The sequence below is a fragment of the Dipodomys spectabilis genome, unplaced genomic scaffold (assembly GCF_019054845.1).
Source record: "Dipodomys spectabilis isolate Male_0828 unplaced genomic scaffold, ASM1905484v1 ptg000002l, whole genome shotgun sequence".
Taxonomy (NCBI): domain Eukaryota; kingdom Metazoa; phylum Chordata; class Mammalia; order Rodentia; family Heteromyidae; genus Dipodomys; species Dipodomys spectabilis.
This window is the reverse complement of record NW_024870679.1, coordinates 3,908,003-3,929,963: the sequence shown is the minus strand read 5'-3', so window position 1 is coordinate 3,929,963 and position 21,961 is coordinate 3,908,003. Positions and strand designations below refer to the sequence as shown.

Here is a 21,961-nt window from a genome sequence, read left to right as displayed (position 1 = left end):
TAGGTAACTAGGTTTACGACAGGAGCTGCAGGTACCTGGCATTTCATTACTACTGTCATCCAAGCCACTGCATATTTCACCTAGATCCCTTCCTTCTAACTGCTACCCTGCTTCCACTCCCCTACCACTATAGTAGTTGTTAACTTAGAGCATAGATCCATTTCTGGCTTTTGGGTGTTTAATTGGAGATAAGAGTTGCTCAGATTTATCTGACAGAGCTAGCTTTATACCATGATCTTTGGATCTCAGCCTCCTAAGTAGCTAAGATTACAGATGTGAGCCATAAGCACCCAGCTTATTTAACATACTTGAACACAATACAAAATATCCTTCTGGCTGCTTTCTAGACCTTCAGTGTTTCTCAGTCTTCCCCTAAAACATGTACCAACACTGTCATAGCTGTTGTTGAAGAGCTTCAAGACCATTCTTTTTTCAATCTAGCTTCTTATGAGGTTTCCAGGACTACCACTTTTGATTAAAAATCCTTTCCTCGGGGTACAAGAGAAATAGTGCTATCTGATTTCCTAAGAGATTTGCTGCTTTGAAGGCTTTTCCTACCTGACCCTCTGCCTTTTTGCCAAATGAGTAGTAGAGGATGAGGATGAGTAGAGTAGAGGATGAGGAGTAGAGTGGTAGATGATGAGGTTATTTAGAAGAGGAGAAGTTGTGGGACTGGGAGGAGGAAAAGAGGGAATAAAAGTAATTATGCTGGGGGTAGCAGTGAAAAGGAGGGGCCTGGGGCAAACAAGACAGAGCCCAAAAGAGTAAAGGATGCTACCGACAGGTGTGTAAAATAAGGTTTGCAACAGTAAGATACCTTTTTTTTTTTTTTGTCGGTCATGGGGCTTGAACTCTGGGTCTGGGCACTGTCCCTCAGCTCTTCAGCTCAAGGCTAGTGCTCTACTACTTGAGCCACAGCACCACTTCCGGCTTTTTCTGCTTATGTGGTGCTAGAGGAATCGAACTCAGGGCCTCTAATGCATGGGAGGCAAGCACTCTACCACTGAGCCACCTTCCCAGCCCCACCTGAATTTTTTTTACTTAAATAAACTAGCTCAATGTATGGAAACACTGGAATATAGAAAATAGTAAGCATCATTGCCTAAGGCTGACCTTCGATCAGAGAATCCACTAAATCTCGGAAATTCAGAGCCACTAAATCTTGGAAATTCCATTTCCAGGACATGCCATCCCCCCTAGACAGTCTACTTTGTGAAATATTCTTGGTACCAACCTTGAAAGCTTCTGGCTCTGTTTTAGAAAGAAAAGCTCTTTGCTTACACCACTTTACATGTTCCTGCCTGATTAATAATTCAGAACCAAGTAGTCACTAAAATTTATTGAGTATTTGCTGTATTTCAGGCACCAGGAACTACAGACATTATATTTAACCTTCATAACAGCTGTCGGTACTGGATACTATCTATCACTAACCCCATTTTGAAGATTTCAAAAAAAAGAAAAAAATAAAGATAAATCTAAAAGGAAACACACTGAAATACACACACACACACACACACACACACACACACACACACACACACACACACACACACACACTAGAACATGATAAAATATATAGATCTCTAAAAATTCACACATTGAAACCAAAGGAGGATATGTGTAGGAGCAGATCACAAAGACTCAGTAGCAATGTGCATATGATCATATAAAAGAATATTTTATGAAATGAACTCTAAGAAAAGGAAATGAGAATTTTTTTTAGTTACTGCTGTTGCTGTTTTGGTTTTCTTTTGTTTGTCTTTGGGAAGGTAACAGGGGCACAGAAAAGGTGGAACAAAGGGTGAACAAATACAACAGTAGTACTCACTAGACATGTGTGAGATGAACTGAATATTTTGTGAGTGGTGACAGGAAGGAAAAACTGGGAGAGAGTAAGAGAAGGGGAGACATGGTTCAAAGAGAATTGTATTCTTCACCTGACTTATTTAACTGTCACCTCTCAGTATATCACCTCTACACTAACAATAAAATATATCAAAGAAGACAAAACTAAAAAAAGATTAGTAATCATGAAAAGGAAACATAACTGGCAGAAGCAGGTTATAAACCAGGTCTGTCTGAGTCTGGAACTCAGGTCTTTAGCCATTATGCTATATTATTTCATCTCCTTAAAATCTAAGAGTAATGGGAGGTGAGGCAGGAGGTTCATATAGCTCAGGAGGTTGAGCTACATAGTGAAACCCTGTCTCAAAACAACAAAAATGCTGAGTGAATAGTTCATAATCTCTAGGGCCTCATTGTTCAAGTCCCTTATGCCCAAGTGCCATTTCAATTTTTTTCTACAACTTGACTGCCATATGTCTGATTTTCAGGGCAAATAGGAATATTTGCTGATCACATATGTACTCCAATATTTCATACTATTTTTGGGGGGAGTCCAGTCATGTGGCCTGAACTCTGGGCCTGGGCGCTGTCCCTCAGCTCTTCAGCTCAAGGCTAGCGCTCTACCACTTGAACCACAGTGCCACTTCTGGCTTTTTTCTTTTTGCTTATGTGGTGCTGAGGAATCGAACCCAGGGCCTCAGGCATGCAAGGCAAGTGCTCTACCACTGAGCCGCCTTCCCAGCCCCATTTCATACTTTTATGTCTTTGTTTAAGTAAGAATGCTGTCTCACAGGCTCCAGAAAACAATACAAATTTTTAAATCATTTCATAATATAATCATTTCCTAAAAAAATGTCATGATTTTCATTACAAGGGCCATTAATTTTTACTTTCATATAAATATTTTTCCTGAAACCATTCAAAAGCATGTATGAAGATTGTTTTGTTTTTTTTCTGGGATTTTGTTTGTTTTTGTCTCTTGTAGGCCTTGAACTTTGGGCCTGGGTGCTGTCCCTGAGCTCTTCAGCTCAAGGTGAGCACTTGAACCACAGCATCACTTCCAGTTTTCTGGTGGTTAATTGGAGATAAGAGGCTAAGAGTCTCACAGACTTTCCTGCCTGGGCTGACTTTGAACCACAATCCTCAGATCTCAGTCTCCTGAGTAGCTAGAATTATAGGCATGAGCCACCAAAACCTGGCTTATTTTTTAATGATCTTTTTATTAGCATACACTAGTAATTTCATGAACTTAAAAATATATTAAGCTTTCCAACATAAGGTAAAATCTTACAACCTTAGATTTGGCTAGAATTCCAAAGGCTTGGCTCATAAAAGGAAAAAATAAGTTAGATTTCAACAAAATTAAGAACTTCTGCTGTATAAAAGATAACATCAAGAGGATAACACAAATCACAGACCAGAAGAAAATATTTGCAAAAGACATATTTGATAAAGGAGGGTTATCCAAAAGAAACTTAAAATTCATCAATAAGAAAATAAGAGCTGGATGCCGGTGGCTCACGACTGTAATCCTAGCTACTCAGGAGGCTGAGATCTAAGGATCACAGTTCAAAGCCATCGCGGGCAGGAAAGTCTGTGAGACTCTTATCTGCAATAGACCACTAGAAAACCAAAGTGGCACTGTGGCTCAAGCGGTAGAGCCCTTGACTTGGCCCAGAGTTCAAGCCCCATGACTGACAAAGAAAGAAAGAAAGAAAGAAAGAAAGAAAGAAAGAAAGAAAGAAAGAAAGAAAGAAAGAAAGAAAGAAAGAAAGAAAGAAAGAAAGAAAGAAAGAAAGAAAGAAAGAAAGAAAGAAAGAAAGAAAGAAAGAAAGAAAGAGAAAGATAAGAAAGAAAGAGAAAGAAAAGAAGGAAGGAAGGAAGGAAAAGAAAAGAAGAAACCTGATTTAAAAGTATGAAAAATATTCAGATGTATACTTGAACCAACATGACAAAACATGAGGGAAGAAAAAAAAAGTCAGATGCCAGTAGCCCATGCCTGTAATCCTATCCATTTAGGAGGCTGAAAATGGGAGGATGGTGGTTTGAGGTCAGCCTAGGCAGAAAAGATCACAAGATCCTTTCTCAACCCATACCTTGGCATAGTGGTGCACCCAAACCTTCTTGTAGCTAGTTGGTAGATCAATGTTCCAGGCCAGCCCAGGCAGAAAAGTCCACGAGACTCCATCTCAACAGAGGAAGCCAGGGGTGGTGGCCTATGCTTGTCATCAATTGTAAGCTGTTTTGGGAAGCTTAAATAGAGAGGGCATGATCCAGATACATGTCTGAAAAGGAAGCAATTTCACCAAGGCGTTAAAGGGCTGGAGGCATGCCTGAGCAATAGAGTGCCTACCAAGCAAACTCGAGACCTTGAGTTCACCCTAGTGCCAGAAAAAAAAAGAAAACCACTCAACACATGCCATTAGGGAGTTGTAAATTAAAACAATCAATATGATATCACTCCACAGAATAGTTAAAATCCAAAATCTAGACAATGGCAACCACTGGTGAGAAGGTAGAACAATGGGAACTCTTATACACTGGTAGTGGAAAAGTAAAAGTGGTAAAACATTTTGGGAAACGTTTGGCAGTTTCTGACAAATCTAAATATAATCTTACCGCACGCACGACAACAACTTTACCTCTTGGTATTTGCTCAAATGAGTTGAAAATGTATGCCCCCCTGTAAACCTATGTACCTGGTGGTTATAGTAGCTTCACTCATAATTGCCATCATAATGAGCTTTCCATTGCTGTAATATAATACCAGAGAAAATAAGTTGAAAAGGAAGATTGACTTTTTTTTTTTTTTTTGGCCGTCGTGGGGCCTGAATTCTGGGCCTGGGCAGTGTCCCTCAGCTCTTCAGCTCAAGGTTAGTGCTCTACACTTGAGCCACAGTGTCACTTCCGACTTTTTCTGCTTATGTGGTGCTGAGGAATCGAACCCAGGGCCTCATGTGTGCAAGGCAAGCGCTCTACCACTGAGCCACCTTCCCAGCCCCGAAAGATTGACTTTGAGTCACAGATTCAAAAGCTTCAGTCCATGGCTAGCTGTCACTGCAAGGCCTTTCATGAAGCAGAACATTGTGTTGGTGACAGTGGAGGAGCTCACTCATCTTTGTGGCATTAGGAAGCAAAAAGGAAGGCTTGCTTTTATAACAGAACCCCTCCCCTGTTTAACATGAAGTCAAAAAGCAAGTTAAAAAAGATTACATTATTTCAATAAAGTTTAAAACAATATGGAGAACATGTCTGATGAGTCTATGTATGGTTTCCAGGTATACAATCATTTACACAGAAAGTATTAAAATACTCACGAAGCTGATAAATTCAAGATAGAATACTGATTATTTCTGGGTAGGAAGGACTGAACAGGGCAAAACATGAGGGTATATATAGGGCTTCATATTACATGCAGTTTTTATTTGTTTTAAAAATGAGAGCCAAATGCTGGTGGCTCATGCCTATAATCCCGCTATGCAGAAGCGTGAGATGTGAATATAAAAGTTTGAAGCCAGCCTGGGCATGAAAGTCTATGGGACTCTTCCAGTTAACCACCAAGCCAAAAGTGGAGTTTGTGGCTCAAATAGATTACTAACTTTGAGTGAAAAAGCTAAGAGTCAGCACCCAGGCTCTGAGTTCAAGCCCCAGAACACACTTTCTCTCTCTCTTTCTCTCTCTCTCTCTCTCTGACACACACACACGATTTGAGGCAAAAGGAGAATCTGTTAACGTTTAACAAGGCTTGTCAGTGGGTCTGTGAATTTTGGCTTCGTTATTCTGATGTACTGGTTGTGCTTTTATTTTCTGTATTATTCCACATCTTGGTTAGACCTATGATTTTATATTTGTTTGGGGCTCAAATATACAATACAACCTGCAATTTAATCCTCGGAATAGCCTTATGAAGTCAACGGGACAGAAATAAGTCTTCTTCTTATTCCACAGAACAGTAATGTCAGACGGCAGAACAATTTATAAATTTATAAAGGACCGGGCACGCAGTTATTTCTTGCTCAGCGCTATTTGCCCGGGAATCCACTTAGGTTTGACGAACCCAGCCTGGTCCGCCCCACCCAACCTTGGGCAAGGCGCTTGCTCAATGCGAGAAGGAATGTTGCACACAGAAGCCAAATATTCCTTCAGAAAGCCCTGGGTTCTGAAGCGCGGGGAGCAGACTCCAGGACCGACGCCGAGGGACGCCCAGGAACCCGGCGGCTGCGAGCGGGCGCCGGCGGGTCAGCCGGCGGGTTCTCGCCGTCTCCGCGCCCGCTGGCGGGGTCCACGCGCGAGCAAATGGTTTGCTCCCTCCGTGTGCCGCCCCCACTCCCACCCCGGAAACCCAAAACACAACCACCTGAGCACCACGCACCAAGGAGTTCTCACTGCTTTAAAGGAGACTGCGTGTCTGCGCTGATGCTAGCGGTAGCGAAGCCTGTCCGTTCTGGCTCTTATGTTTAGGGAGGATGAGGGCGAACACACACACACACACACACACACACACACACACACACACACACGAGCCCGCGGGTCCCAGCGCGCCAGGCTGGGGCTTCCCGATCTTGGCACTGGGAGTCTGGGCTGCTTCGGCGCAGACCCAGGAGGCTTCTGGCAAAGAACCTGAACTGTCCCGGAGCGGCGCCGTCCGCAGAAGCCACAGGTCCCTTTAAGGCTCCCTGCAAGCAGAAGAAGAAGAAAAAAAAAGAAAGAAAGAAAGAAAGGGGGGGAGAGGGGGCGGGTCCTGGGTTCCCCAACGCGCGCCACGTGACCCGGCTGCCCAGATCGCCAGTGAGTTTGACAGAAGTTTGAATCGGACCCGAGGGCTTTCTGCAGCCGGCGGGCCAGAGCGGTGGCCACGGTCCCTGGGCGCGAGCGTGATCCGGACGAGCGGCGCCACCGAGACCCACCCCGCCAGCCTGGATCGCGGCTCGCCGACGGCCTCGAGCCCGCAGCCCCCAGCTCCAGCGCGGTCCCCGCAGCCCCCGGACCAGGGAGCCGAGCTCCGGCGCTGCGCCCCGGCCCCGCTGTACCAGCATGTCCTCGACGGAGAGCTCCGGACGCGCCGCGGACAAGTCGCCGCGCCAGCAGGTACGCCCCACGCACCCTGGGGTGCTCTCCCCTACCCTCCCCCCTCTCTTCCCGCCCCCTCTGGCCACCTAGATGTTGGCCCTGACTCTGACTGCGACCCCCCCTCCCGCTCCGATGGGAGTGGGAAGCGGGGGGGGGGCGCGCGTTCCTCCCCGGGGGGGGGGGTGGCTTTGGCCTTGGCTGCCCGCTGGCTCTGTCTCCGCAGGTGGACCGCCTGCTCGTGGGGCTGCGCTGGCGACGGCTGGAGGAGCCGCTGGGCTTCATCAAAGTTCTCCAGTGGGTAAGTCTCTATCCCAGTCCCGGGCTATTTCGGGAGCCTGGACTGTGACGCTGACCCCAAGCAATGTGGCGCGGGTGGGGGCTGGGGAGGAGCTGCGGCCCGGTCACCGCCGCGGGGTGGGGGGCGGCGACAGGTGGGTGGGGGAGGGGCGGACTGGACGGCTTCCCCAGCCCTCAGCGGCCAGAGGGTGAGGAGCGAGGCATGCGGAGCCCCAGATTCGGTCCTTCTATGTGCAAGGAGCCTTTGCCCAGAGCGCTCACATTTCACTCGGGCGAGAGGACCCGGGTATAACCTTTCCAGAACTCTGATCCTGCACATACCACTCCTCGGTGGCAGGAGGGGGGAGGAAGATGAGGGGGATAAGGTCCACTCTGCACTGCAAGGGAAACCACAGAGGGCAAAGGAGGGAAGAGGCGGGCTATATAAACCACCCTGCTCCAAATTCATAAGGACCTGGATAATCCTGGGAGTTAAGTCAAGGGACAGGCTTGGAGGATGTAAAGAGGGGGTCCACTGGAGTAATCCAGGTTCCTGAAACTGAATGGGGAAGTGGCTGAATGAATGAATGACTGAGGCTTACTGGTCCTAAAATTGACTAAAAAGAAGAAAATTAAGACGACAAAAATCACAGTATGAAGCCACTCACCAGTGGCCCGTAATCCCAGCTACTCAGGAAGCTGAGATCTGAGGATGGAAGTTAAAGCCAGCCTGGCTCTTATCTCTTAATTAATAATAATTTTTTAAAAAGGACCTCCTGAGTTCAAGACTCAGAACTGGCGTGCGCGCGCACGCGCGCGCGCACACACACACACACACACACACACACACACACACACTCTCGTGATCATATGATCATTATGGCTAACATGTACCATGTGGAATAAGAACACTACCTGGAAAGCAGGAGCCTTGGGTTGCAGACCTGGACCTGCTTTTTTCAACTATGTGACCTTGAGCAAGTCACTTCACTTCTACATTAGTCAAATGTGGACCTGACCATTGGTAGGTCCTAAATAGGTTCTAAATAGGTTAGCATGTTAGATAGAACATGGCCCGACATTAAATTTACTCTGTGACCTTGAAAAACTCATTTGCCTAGATCCTCAGTTTCCCCTATTTTGGTCTAGTGGAAATACCATCTCATTGCTTCACAGATACTTTAAAACACTGGTAAGCCCTCTCTTCTTTCCAGAGACCAAGCAAGGGCTCCTGGGTATAAATCAGGAATGTGAACAGGTGCAGCCAATCATAAAGACGTGTGTGTGTGTGTGTGTGTGTGTGTGTGTGTGTGTGTGTGTGTGTGTGTGAGGTATTTATCATGCTACCGCAGAAGAAAATTTAAATAAGACAATATACATACCAAATAGTAGGTAAATAACTTAATGTGCTCTTAGCACAGAATGTGACAATGGAATAAATTAAATTAATACTTAGGAGGATTGAATTCAAAATTAAGGCCATTGTTTCACCAAATCCTAAATCATGGTTTGGATGAGAATCATCAAACCTGAAATTCAGGACCAATGGTGCATTTGGTATTATCTATCAATATGTGATATCCTGATTGAGGATATACACCAGTCTAGTTAGCTCTCAAGTGTAAACTTTGTAGCCTGATGGGGACTTTCCTCTGTCCCTGCTGGCTCAAGAATAGTGGCACCAATTGCTGATGAAGCCTTTTCACCTCCTACCACTTCCCTGCTCTTTCCCACCACATGAGTGCCAGAGGAGACCATATCAAAATGACAAGAAGGCTCTGAGTGACTGGTATTCAGAAGTAGGAGAGCAATTATGAGGCAGAAGTGTAAGGGTTTAATTTTATCTTTAAAATCAACAAATGGATCTAACAGAAACTTGAGGAAGACTGGCAAAGATGAAGAAAGCAATCTTTTCTGGGGAATTCCTTAAAGCTTCCTTCATCAATCCTCTTATCCACCCACTCAGTACACACAACATTTCTGCAAAAGCTGCACTGAGCATGTCCTAGGGAAATGGTCCAGTCTTCTCCCAGGACCAGGAGAGGCCCTAAGAATAAAGACCTACTTGATTTTTTATGATCTTTAGCTTCACAGCAAACACTTTCACAAAACAGAGACCTATTTCTCTCATACTGCTAAATCCTAAAGTCTGGCTTTAGATATTGAACTGGCTTTCACTGACAGGGTAGCATCATAAGGAGACATTACTTGGTTTTAATGCCATCCCAGATAGACTGAATTGAGGACATAAGTTTCATTTGCTTTTAATTTTTGCAAATGGGCTACTACAAGAGTACAAAGGTAGCCAGGCTTCAGTGGCTTATGCCTGTAATCCTAGCTACTCAGGAAGCTGAGAATTGAAGAGACTCTTGTCTCCAATTAATCACCAAAAAGTCAGAAATGGAGCTGTGGCTCAAGTAGTAGGACACTAGCATTAAACAAAAAAGTCAAGGGACTGCATCTGGACCCTAAGATCACAAAATATAAAACAAAATTGTAGAACCTAGAAGAAATGTAGAAATGTCAGTGAAAATCTCTCTTAATTTGTTGTTTGTCTTCATGGAGAGATCAGATGTTTCTGATTAGAAGAAGAAAAACAAAAATCACAATCTTGTAGTTATGGAATGGTCATTGAAAACTTGGTTTGCCATTATTACCAAAAGGCTAAGGTCTTACAGGAATCCTTGCAAGAAGAAAGTGATGTAATTCTTTTGATCAGGAGGAGTTTAGCTTAGTGTATCTTTAAGAGTCAGAAATGAAGGCCAGGCATGCTGACACATACTTGTAATCCCAGCTACTTGGGAGGAGGAGTTTGAGAAGATTGATGTTCAAAGCCAACCTGAACAAAAAGTTAGTGAGATCTCATCTTTACCAATAAAATAGGAAGAGCACTGCATAACTGTTATCCCAGTCATAAATAGGAGGATCATGGCCTAGGCTGTCCTGGGGAAAAACTTGACACCCTACCTGAAAAATTACTAGAGCAAAAGAGCCAGAGGCATGGCTCAAGTGGTCATCCCTACCTAACAAGTGTGAGACACTAATTTTAAACTCTAGTGCTCTAAAAACAATAATTTTTATTTACTATTATTGTTATTATTTTTATTTTGCCAGTCCTGGGGCTTGAACTCAGGGTCCGGGCACTATCCCTGAGCTTCTTTGTGCTCAAGGCTAGTGCTCTACCACTTGAACTACAGTGCCACTTCCAGCTTTTTCTGTGTATGTGGTACTGAGGAATCTAATCCAGGGCTTCATGCATGCTAGACAAGCACTCTGCCACTAAGTCACATTGACAGCCCGAAATAATAGTTTTTTAAAAGACAAATTAAGCTGGTCTTGGTGGCCCAGGCCTACAATCACAGCATTTGGGGAGCTATAACACAAGTTCAAGGCCATATAGTAAGGCTTTTCTTTTAAAAGAAAACAACTAGTATTACCTCAATCCTGGTTCTGGAATCTATCTTAGGTATATAAACTAATTATTGGAGAACTAGGGGGCTTGCTTGGTTGGAAATTTTAGATAAGATCAAGAATAGCCTGGAACTTGGGACTTAAACTCACAATTCAACTGCCTTAGCCTCCAAAGTATTGGGACTACAGATGTATGCAGAGAAGTTTTTTCTTTTATAACTTAAGAGAGCAGACTTTGGGGTCAGATGGGTTTGGGTTTAAATTCAGTCTCCTCTGAGTTTGAGCCCTAGGATAGTGGGTAAGTGATGAAATGTTTATGAACCTCAGTTCCTTACTTGGACCTGAGAATTAAGAACTGCCTATGGACTTACAGGATGGACTCTAGGTCACATCTGTAACGCATAGAACATTTCCCAGGACTACTGTGTTGGTTCCTTTTCCTTCTATCTCCAAACTTCCGCTTTGCCCTAACTTTCTCCCTTATACAGACTATCCAGCTAGATTTGACCTTTAGTGAGATTATTCAAGTACCAGTCCAAATTTTCAATTTGATGGTAAGGGACAAATAATCTCTGAGTGACTCAGTCACTAATCCCATTTCCTTATAAGTAAATCATATTACCTTTACCTAATTGAGCCTTCCTGATGATTCTTCCATCTCTGGGATTCTAAAGTAATTGATTTGACTCCATGTTCTATGTAATGAAAAGGAGTTATTTCAGTATGATGAATTTGAAAGGCCAACATCATAGTCTTCAAAATTGGTAAGACGGTCAAATGTCAGTGCTTCACACCTGTAATCCTAGCTACTCAGGAGGCTGAGATCTGAGGATCTGAGGATCTAAGGTTCAAAACCAGCTTGGGTAGAAAAATCTGTGAGACTCTTATTTCTAATTAACTCCCAAAAAGCTGGAAGTGAAGGTGGGCTCAAGTGATAAAGCACTAGCCTTGATTAAAAAAAAAAAAGCTAAGGGACAGTGCCCAGACCTTAAGTTTACCAGAGCCAGCACCAAAAAGTCCATGAGACTTCTATCTCCAATTAATCACAAAAACTTGGAAGTGGAGCTGTGGCTCAAGTGGTAGAGCACTAGAATTGAGCACAAAAGCTCAAGGACAGTGCCCAGGCCCAGAGCTCAAGCCCCAGGACTGGGCAAAAACAATAATATAAAATAAACTCTGAAAAAATGGTATGGAGAGGATCTCAGAAACAAACTTATCTTCCTGTGCCCTGCATTAACTGACCATGGTGGAATTCTCCAGATTGACAGTATTATCACCAGCCAGCAAGTCAGCACCAAAATGGAGCTTCATCCTTCATCTGACATCTTTCTGACACCTTGGTAAAGCAGTACAGAGTGGGGAAAAGATGGAGGTAGAGAATAGAGTGGGATCATCACTGTTTTCAGCAAGGCATGGAAAGAAAATTGACACCTGAATTTCTGGGGTAATTTCTGGGTCTCCATTTTTGACTGTTGTTTATGACCACTGTGTTTGTCTCAGAGCCTTGGCCATAGTGATAGGGGTGGTTTTCTCCTCTGCCTATTCATACTAGAGAAGGAAAGAAATGTGGGGTAGAAAGAGTGAAGGGTTGGGAGCTATGGACGACCTGAGTCTGAGTGTGTCTCTTGGCACTTGCAGCCCAGGGCACAGATCCAACTCCCTTCATTGTAGTCTTCACTGAGCACCGTATAGATCTCTCCTTTAGTCCTAATAACTTGTGGTTATTAAAGAGGTGTTTTTTTAAGTTCCTTTTGCTTGTTATTTTTATCATAAAACTTCTTTTTTTCCCACAGTTACTGAGCTTTGAACTCAAGGACTTGTACTTGCTAGGCTAAGAAACTACCACTTGAACCACACCTCCAGCTCTGCTTTTAGATGATGTAGTCTAGCAAAAAATTCTGTCTAGGATGGCCTCAAACTACAACCCTCCAGATCTTAGTTTCCTGGGTAGCTAGGATTGCAGGTATGAGCCACTGATGACACTTCGTTTTTGATATGATCCTCGACAACAGGAACCAGGTCTCATTCATCTCCCTATCTCTACATCTGGGTACTGTACAAGGGGCATGCTCAATCAGTGTTGAATGAATGAATGAAGCAGAAAGCTCCCTGGACAGAGAATCAGGAGGTGGGAATTTGGCTCTTACATTAGCTAAATGTGACTTTGAGAAAGTCAATCTTCTAGGACTTCTGTTTCCACCTCTTTGAAATGAGACCATTGGGCCTGATAATCGCTGAGATCCTTTAGTTTTGCTGTTCAGTGAATCTGTGAGTTTTTTCTGTCTTTCTCATTATCAACTTATGTATCAAACTTTCTGTTATCTGGTACCATCTGACTGGTGATTGGATTTAAATGGGTGTTTGAGGGTAGGGACATTGTTCAATGGGAGAGCATTTCCTTAGCATGCTTAAGAGCTCAGGTTCAATCTCCAGCATAATAAGAAAAATAGACAAACATAGATTTTGTAAGTAGAAAACATTCATCATGGATTAGAGATTCCTACCTTCCAAAGAATCAGAATAGCCTAGAGTTAACAATAAAGTTACAATGGATTTATTTTGCCACTGAAAAATCAAAGAACAACGTTCAGAATTCTTAGAGCCTCAAAGTCAGCATTTAGAAAAAGCAGAAATCTCATTCATGATGGAAAAGTCCTATCATCTGTGCTGATGAATAGAGTACATCCTAGCCATTTAACACTTATTTATTGGGCATATATCTCGTACCTTGGTAGCTAGAGATGTGAAGATGAACGAGACCTAGTACCTCCTATTGAATACTTGAGATGTGGCTAGTATGGCCAAATAGCTGAATTTTAAGTTTCACTTTACTTTCATTAATTTAAATAGTTACAATTGGCTACTGTTTTCAACAGTAAAGCATGAGCTCCACGAGGACAGATTTCTTCACTGCTAAGAAGTAGTGCCTAAAACAGTACAAGAAATGTCATCTTAGCTGAACATCAGTGGCTCACACCTGTAATCCTAGCTTCTAAGACTGAGATCTGAGGACTGATGTTTGAAGCAAGGAAGGAAGGAAGGGAAGGAAGAAGGAAGGGAAGAAGGAAGGAAGGAAGGAAGGAGGGAAAGTCATGTTTATGAAAATGTTCAACAGTGTCTGTAAGTGAAGGCTGGTGAAGAGACAGCTTCATAACTAACCATTCACTGCTCTAAATGAGGAATTCCTACATATCCTCCTAGGAAATTGTAAGGAGCTACTCACTAACTGCCAATGAGTAAAAATACATCATCCCACTTTCCATCCTTTCTGCAATGTGATGCCCCCACCACCCGCCATTGTGTCCAGTTCTGAGCATCAGAAACAAAGAGGAAAAAGAAACCCCTAGGGGAAATCAGAGACCCACAGAGACAACAAAGGATAAGAAAATTTCTCTAAAGAAAAACCAGTTCCATTGTTGTGCCTAGAAGTCAGCTTTGAGTATAGGAAGGGTAAGGATGTAGAGGCTTCCAGTACTTTTCTCAGGCTCTGTCAGGAAGGTGAGAATAAAGGACTCTACTGCAGCCCACATGGTTTAATTCAGTGATGGAGGCTGTCTACTAAGGCATTCTTCCATTGGTGACTTTACTAAGGGAGACAATTCTCGTTTGTCTGGAACAAACTTCCTGAAAACAGAGGTGTACATTATGACCTTTAGAGAGAAGTCAATGACTCTACCAGAGAGCCAGGCCAGGCCACACAAGGCAGAGCATTGGCACCAGATACCACCCAGGGGCAGAGCACAGCTGTTGACAAGTCCAGCCAAGAGCAGGCTGATAGTGTTAACTTCAGAGGGTGAGAGAATTCCAGAGCTGGAAAAAGCCACTAGATGATCTCCATGCCCCTCATTTTACATACATGGAAGCGAAGACTCAGAGAGTACTGTCTTTTGACTAACTGGTATAGGGCCAGGACTAGAAGCCAGATTTCTAGAGTCTTCATTCAGATCTCTTCACTTCAAAACACGAACAAGCATTATCAAAATAATGCACAACTCCATTCTAGCTTCTGAATACAAGATTTCAGTATAGATTAGTTGTCTTCTATTGAGTCACAAATAAACATACAGAAAACAAACAAGCTTACAGAAAACAGAATAAGCTCTATACTTGATACAGGCCAAAGGGAAGTACACAAGAAACTGGGACTGAGCACACACATGTAAAAGAATAAGATTCCATTTTTTCTCCTCCTTCTCTACCAAAATACATTGCCCATGAAGATATCTGAGAATCACAGGAGAGATGAAACTTAGGGCTGAAGCTGCAGTCAAACGCGATGAAAGTCACAGAAGAAAGCCATTCAAGTGGTCTGAAACACCTCCTAACTTCCTCACAATGAGAAATGGCAGCACAAGTAGGTTACAAAGAGGAATATCAGTGGGGAAATAGTAGAGGCTGATAAAGCAAGTGGAGGGTACATTTTCCTGGGCTTGAGCCAGGACTGTCAGCACTGGCCCAGCCAACACTGTTGCTGGAAGAAAATGTGCTTTCAGGGAAGATAGGCTGACCATACCATGGGAAAGCTCGGAGGAAGATTCCCTCCAACCATACTGTATCTCCAATGAGGCAGGAAACCATTCAAAGTCAGGAACAGGGTGAGGACAAGATTCCAAGACTGGCCCAAGTGCTGGTGGCTCCCACCTGTAGTCATAGCTACACAAGAGGCTGAGATCTAAGGATTGAGATTCAAAGGCAGCCTGAGCAGTAAAGTCCATAAGACGCTTATCTCCAATTAACCAGCAAAAATCTGGAAGTAGAGCTATTGCTCAAGTGTTGGAGCCCCAGCCTTGAGTGAAAAAAACAAGGAACAGAACTTAGGCTCTGAGTTCAAGCCCCAGTACACACACACACACACACACACACACACACACACACACACACACACACACGGTTCTAAGACTAGTTCAGAAGAGAGATAAAAGGCATTGTGGGCATTCCTGATCTGGGTTTGTGAAGGGAAATCTTATTCTGATGGTGCTTTTCTCTTAGAGAGGAAAAATTAAGTCTAGCTTTGAGAAAGACCCTTTCCAAAGCCCAAATTACAGAGGTTTTGTATTTGTTAGGCTACCAATGGTACTCAATGTCATGCCAATGGGAAAATCATCTATATGTTCTCTCCTCCTTTTCCTCTTCATTTGGTTATTTGTTCCAACATCTTGGGCAATAAACACAACCCCCTGAGCTGAGAGATGAACGGCAACCATGGCTCCCTGCCCAGGAGGGGCATGATTAAAGGGAATCTTCACTCCTTGCTTTGTTCACTCCTCAGTACCTGCTGGAGTCAGGGACTGGTTCTTTACCTTGGCCAGGTGAGGTCTTCCAACTCTCAAAGGGGCTTCACTTTCTCTCAGCTCTTTGCTATTTTCGCCTTCGGGTCCTGCGGCTCCTACAGCGGGGAGACAGGAGCGACAGTTCGCTGCAACAACGAAGCCAAGGATGTGAGCTCCATCATTGTTTTGTTCGGCTATCCCTTCAGGTGAGCAGGGATTGGTTCATTCCTGGCACCGCATCTCTCACTAGATTAGCAGGACCTGCTTGGTCTCTTCTACTTCCTGAAATCTAAAGATTCAAATAGGATAATCAAACTTGGGTTCTTTCTGCCCTTCAGACATAATAATCAGAGAAAAATATAAGGGAAAACACAGAAAGATCACTGTTATGATGTTTTACCCTAAGGTCAACCTATCAAGGTCATAACAGTCCAGACAAACAGAATCCAGGCATTGGGCTGGAGGCTGATAGAAGTCTGGGCATGTTGGGAAGCTCTCTCTGACCCTCAACAGTCTCCCCTCTGCTTTGAAGTAAGGAAGTTTGCAGTTCTTATATTCTTAACAAACTTGATGTAAGATGTCCACCTGGTACCACCAGAATACAAAGAGACATACCTGGACCAGAAATAGAAGAAAGGCATTTGGGAGCTTGGCATGGAGGGCGGGGGGAGTATTCAGAAGAGAATGGAGAAGCTAGAAGCTAGGTGCTAGTGCCTCATGCCTATAATCCTAGCTATTCAGGAGGCTGAGATCTGAGGATCAAGGCTCAAAGTCAGCCCACGCAGACAAATATAAGAGTTTTTTTTTTAATTTTGTTTTTGGGTCCGGTCATGGGGCCTGAACTCTGGGCCTGGGCGCTGTCCCTCAGCTCTTCAGCTCAAGGCTAGCATTCTACCACTTGAGCCACAGCGCCACTTCTGGCTTTTTTTCTTTTTGCCTATGTGGTGCTGAGGAATCGAACCCAGGGCCTCATGCATGCAAGGCAAGCGCTCTACCACTGAGCCACCTTCCCAACCCCAGCAGATTTTTTTATCTCCACTTAACCAGCAGAAAGCCAGAAATGGAAGTATGGATGAAGTGGTAGAGCACCAGCCTTGAGTGAAAAAGCTAAGGGACAGCTTGAGGCCCTGAGTTGAAGCCCCAGTACTGCTGGGGAGAGGGCGGGGGGGTGGGGAGAAGGAGGGAGAAGGAAGGGAAAGGGAGGGGAGAGAGACATAGTTTATCTTTTCAGAAATGTTTAGTATCAGCTTCTTCAGAAATATCTAGTAGCAACTCCCAAATAAAATTAGATGCCTCTTGTGTGTGTGTGTATATATATATATATATATATATATATATGTATATACACATACATACACATATATACATATGTGTATATACATATATGCACAACAAACATACATATATATATACACATATATATACATTATATATATATATACACATATATATATATATATATATACATATATAAAACAGGCTATGCTTTTCTCTTCATTGAAAGGCCTACATAAAGCCCAAGTCTTGAGAATGGATGAATCAAACCTTAATTTGGCTACTGCTTAACTGGGACCTGTACTTTGCCAGGGGCAGAATCAGTTGATTTGTTTAGTGGTTTGGCTACCAGAAATAAGGGCTCTGGAGATTTGACTTCCATGAGGACCATGCCTAGGCAGGTGAATGGTGGTTGTGGGGTGGTGGCTGAGAGAGAGGTAGGAATGGAATTTTGGGGAAGTTCTCCTCTTGACTGCCAGGTTCCCTGCAGAAGTGCTGCTTCTCTCCTTACACAATCCCTTTCTTGGCTTTATGTCAAGGACCACTAGCAGGGGACCACCCCTGGGGTGGGGAGAGAGAGGCTTGCCCTCGCTCAGGATGGCCTCCTTTGCCACCTGCAGGTTGCATCGGGTCCAGTATGAGATGCCTCTCTGCGACGATGACTCCACATCGAAGACCATGCACCTCATGGGGGACTTCTCTGCCCCTGCTGAGTTCTTTGTGACTCTTGGCATCTTTTCTTTCTTCTATACGATGGCTGCTCTGGTCCTCTACCTGCGATTTCACAAGCTCTATACAGAGAACAAGCGCTTCCCACTGGTGGTAAGTAAACACAGCCCAGAGGAGTAGGGCCAAGGAATAAAGGGTACATTTGTTAGGAGGCTGAGGTCAGAGCTGGTGGGGAGAACGAACATAGTGGCTTTCGTGCGTCCCTAACACCTGTATGTGGAATTGCTGCCACCCCCAACCTCCCACAACTCCCCCAGGAGCCACAAATAGCAGAAGCAGACAAGCTTCTCAATCAGACAAAGTTCCTCATCCTCTCTACTCAACCCCTCAGTTTCCTTAGCTATAAAATGGGGATGGATTAATATCTGCCTCACTGTGTGCAGTGGTAGATAAAATGAATATATATTCAAAGAACCTGGTATATTGTCAGCCCCAATGACAGTTAGCCATTATTAGTATTATTTCATTTACCTTTCCCAGGCATGCAAGGTGGAAGCTTTGCTTTAAGAACTTGACTATCTTGAGTCGGCTTTTGCCTCTACTGATAGTTGAGCAACCACAGAGAGGAAGCTGGTGTTTAGATCTCCTAGGGTTTTTGTTTGTTTTGTGTGTGTGTGTGGGGGGGGGTGTTCCTGGGGCTTGAATTCAAGGCCTGAGCTTTTGTGCTCAAGGCTACTCTACTACTTGAGCCACACAGCTCCACTTCTGGCTTTTTGGTAGTTAAATGGAGATAAGAGTCTCACAGACTTTTTGCACAGACTGGCTTTGAACCTCAATCCTCAGATCTCAGCCTCCTGAGATTACAGGCATGAGCCACTGGTCTCCTAGGTCTCCTAGGTCTTGATGCCTGACCTTAGTTGGGCGAGGAGGGATAGGAGGTAGCATTTCCTTGGTGGCAGTGAGCAGTGATCAAAAGCATCCGGGCACTCTGAGGCTTTAGGTGTCAGATAGGATGGGAAAAAGGAGCTATCTCGGGACTCCAGGATTCTGATGTATCAGAGCAAGAGGGAAATGAATTGGAATTGTGGGGCCCTTCTGAATGTATTTCCTGTCCCTCTGCTCCTCCCAGGACTTCTGTGTGACTGTCTCCTTCACCTTCTTCTGGCTGGTAGCTGCAGCTGCCTGGGGCAAAGGCCTGACTGATGTCAAAGGCGCCACACGGCCATCCAGCCTAACTGCAGCCATGTCTGTGTGTCATGGAGAGGAAGCAGTGTGCAGTGCGGGAGCCACACCCTCTATGGGCCTGGCCAACATCTCTGTGGTGAGATTTGTGATCACTGGAGAGGTCTGGGGGGAAACATACTCTCTCAGATATCCAGACCATTCCTAGATACCTAATCCCAGGAGGAACAGAGACGGTGTCCCCTGAACTAGAGCTAGCACTCCCTGTTACCTACGGCTGGCCTGAGAAGACATGTTGAGATGAGGGAGCAAGTCCCATGTCCTCCCCGCCCCCCCCCCCCACTCTGAAACCTTGGCCTGGCAGCTGACTCCTACCTTTTCTTCCTGTTGACCAAACTTGTGTCAGGGCACAAGTGACCATGTGGAAGAGGAGTTTGGGGCTATGGCTGGGCTGAGCTGGGAGTCAAACCCAGAGTGAATGAGAAGGGACTCCTTGACACTTAGCCTCCCACACTGGAAAGAGGCTTTGGGACAGAGGTTGGTCCCACTGGTAGGCATGTATCCAGCCATCCCCATTGTTAGGATGTTGAAATATGGACATATCACCTGGTGAATACCTGAGGCTTTGAGCTTCTTAAGTCTGCCCTGTCATCTCAGCCATCTCAGATGCACTCAAAATGTCTTGGATCACCCAAAGATGGATACAACTAAAATCAAAGGCTGGTACATCAAGGAGTCTTCTGGAACTTACTAGAATCCTGATCATAGGTTTCTCACCACATTTTGTTGTTACTGTTGTTCCAGTACTAAGGTTTGAACTAAGGGTCTGGATGCCATCCCTTAGCTTTTTTTTGCTGAAGGCTGGAACTCTGCCACTTGAGCCACAGCTCCACTTTCTGGTTTTTTTTTTTTTTTTTTTTTTTGCTGATTAATTGGAGATAAAAGTTTCATAGACTTTCTGTCCTGCCTGGCTTAGGACCAGAATCCTAAGATCTCAGTTTCCTGAGTAGCTAGGATTACAGGCATGAGCCACCAGGGCCTGGCTCCTTCCATATTCTTCATGATTTTTTTTCACATAAACTGCAAAGTAGGAAGAATTTTAACATTTCATTGCATGTGCCTTATTATATATCTATTCATTTATCTACCTCTCCTCATCTATTATTTTTCATTTTTCATTTTCTTCTTCATTTTTCTTTTCAGACAGGATCTCAATACATAGCCCAGGCTAAGCTAGAACTCACAGTCCTCCTGGCACAGCCTCCCAAGTGCTGAAATTATAGATGTGCACTACCGTGCCTGGTTAACCAATCCATTTTTAAATGCATTTCAACATTCATGGCAACATCAGCACTCTTCCATCTAACTACTCAGATTTTAAAATCTAAGTAGTTAAAACCTAATGGTTTAAAACCTGTTTGATTTTTAATTAATTAATTTTTGTGCAAGTAGTAGGCCTTGAACTCACAGCTCACACTTACCCTTAGCTGTTTTGTTCAGAGCTGACTTTTTTTCCTCAGTCATGGGGCTTGAACTCAAGGTCTGAGCACTGTCTCTGAGTTCTTTTGCTCAAGCCGAGGGCTGGACCACTTTGAGCCACAGTGCTACTTCTGATTTTCTGGTGGTTAATTGGAGAAAGAGTCTCACAGATTTTCCTGCTGTGGCTGGCTTTGAACTGTGATCCTTGGATCTCAGCCTCCTGAATAGTTAGGATGACAGTCATAAGCCACCAGCTCTTGGCTAATGCTGACACTCTTGAGCCAGCTCACCACTTCAGACACACTTCTATTTCTGATTTTGTTTAATTGTTGTTAGAGATTTTTTTGTTTTCCTTTTCCTTTCCCTTTTTCTTTTCTCTTCCTTCCTTTCTTCCTTCCTTCCTTCCTTTCTTTCTTTCTTCCTTCCTTCTTTCCTTCCTTCCTTCCTTCCTTTCTTCCTTTCTTCCTTTCCTTTCTTTCTGTCCTTTTGGGGCGGGCTGGCTAATTATAGATAAGAGTCTCTCAGATTTATCTGCCCAGGTTAGCTTTGAACCTTGATCTTCACATCTCAGGCTCCTGAGTAGCTAGAATTACAGGCATGAGTCACCAGTGCTTGGCTTAAAACATTTTAAATAAATATTTGAATGGAACTAGACACACACTTGTACTCTTAGCTATCAGGAGGCTGGAGCAGGGGGATAGCAAGTTTTAGGCTAGTCTGGGCTTTATAATGAGACCTTGACTCAAAAGTGACAACAACAAGAAGAAAAACCAACCAAAGACCTGATTGAGTCCCTGGTATTGGAGGAGTACCTTGGACAGCTCCAGCCACACCCACCCCCACAGAAGGTGATCCTAGCAAGTCATACATGTGCTGTGCCCTAAGACTCTTAGCTCCACATTCTGGTTTGCATAATAAAATTACTCTAGGAACCAGATTTAGCTAGTGACAAGCTCCATCTTGGGTACATGCTGTGGACACAGACATTCTTGCCAAGGAATCCCTTAATGAGTGGTTGCCTTGAACTCTGCTTCTATATCCAGTTCTCTGTCTCTCTGCCTCCACCTCTGTCTCTGTCTCTCTGTCTCTGTCTCTGACTCTGTCACGACTCCCCCCTTCATTGTCTTTCTGTGCCTCTCCCCACTACCTATTCTCATATGGTCCTTCTTTTAACTATTCTAACAAACTCCTCTGATGTCCTTTACAGCTCTTCGGCTTTATCAACTTCTTCCTGTGGGCTGGGAACTGTTGGTTTGTGTTCAAGGAGACCCCATGGCATGGACAGGGCCAGGACCAGGGCCAGGGCACCAGCCAGGAGAGCACAGCTGAGCAGGGAGCAGTGGAGAAGCAGTAATCAGCCCCCACCTGGCTATTCCCGGAATGGACAGCACCTCTTCAACACCTCCGGCTTCCAGGACCTCCCTCTTCTCTTCCAACTCCCTTTCCCCATCATTCTGGGCTTTGATCTTTGAGATGACGAA

The 21,961-nt window shown here is 44.3% G+C and overlaps 1 protein-coding gene across 1 annotated transcript; it reads left to right on the top strand.

The window, feature by feature from the left end:
* Positions 1 to 6,640: 6,640 nt before the first annotated feature.
* Positions 6,641 to 21,842, top strand: Sypl2 (synaptophysin like 2). Its single transcript, XM_042676102.1, has 6 exons — positions 6,641 to 6,936; positions 7,142 to 7,216; positions 15,957 to 16,081; positions 17,771 to 17,972; positions 18,949 to 19,140; positions 21,688 to 21,842. The coding sequence occupies exons 1-6, from the start codon at positions 6,883 to 6,885 to the stop codon at positions 21,832 to 21,834; spliced, it is 795 nt and encodes a 264-aa protein (XP_042532036.1). The 5' UTR covers positions 6,641 to 6,882; the 3' UTR covers positions 21,835 to 21,842.
* The last annotated feature ends 119 nt before the right edge of the window (positions 21,843 to 21,961 follow it).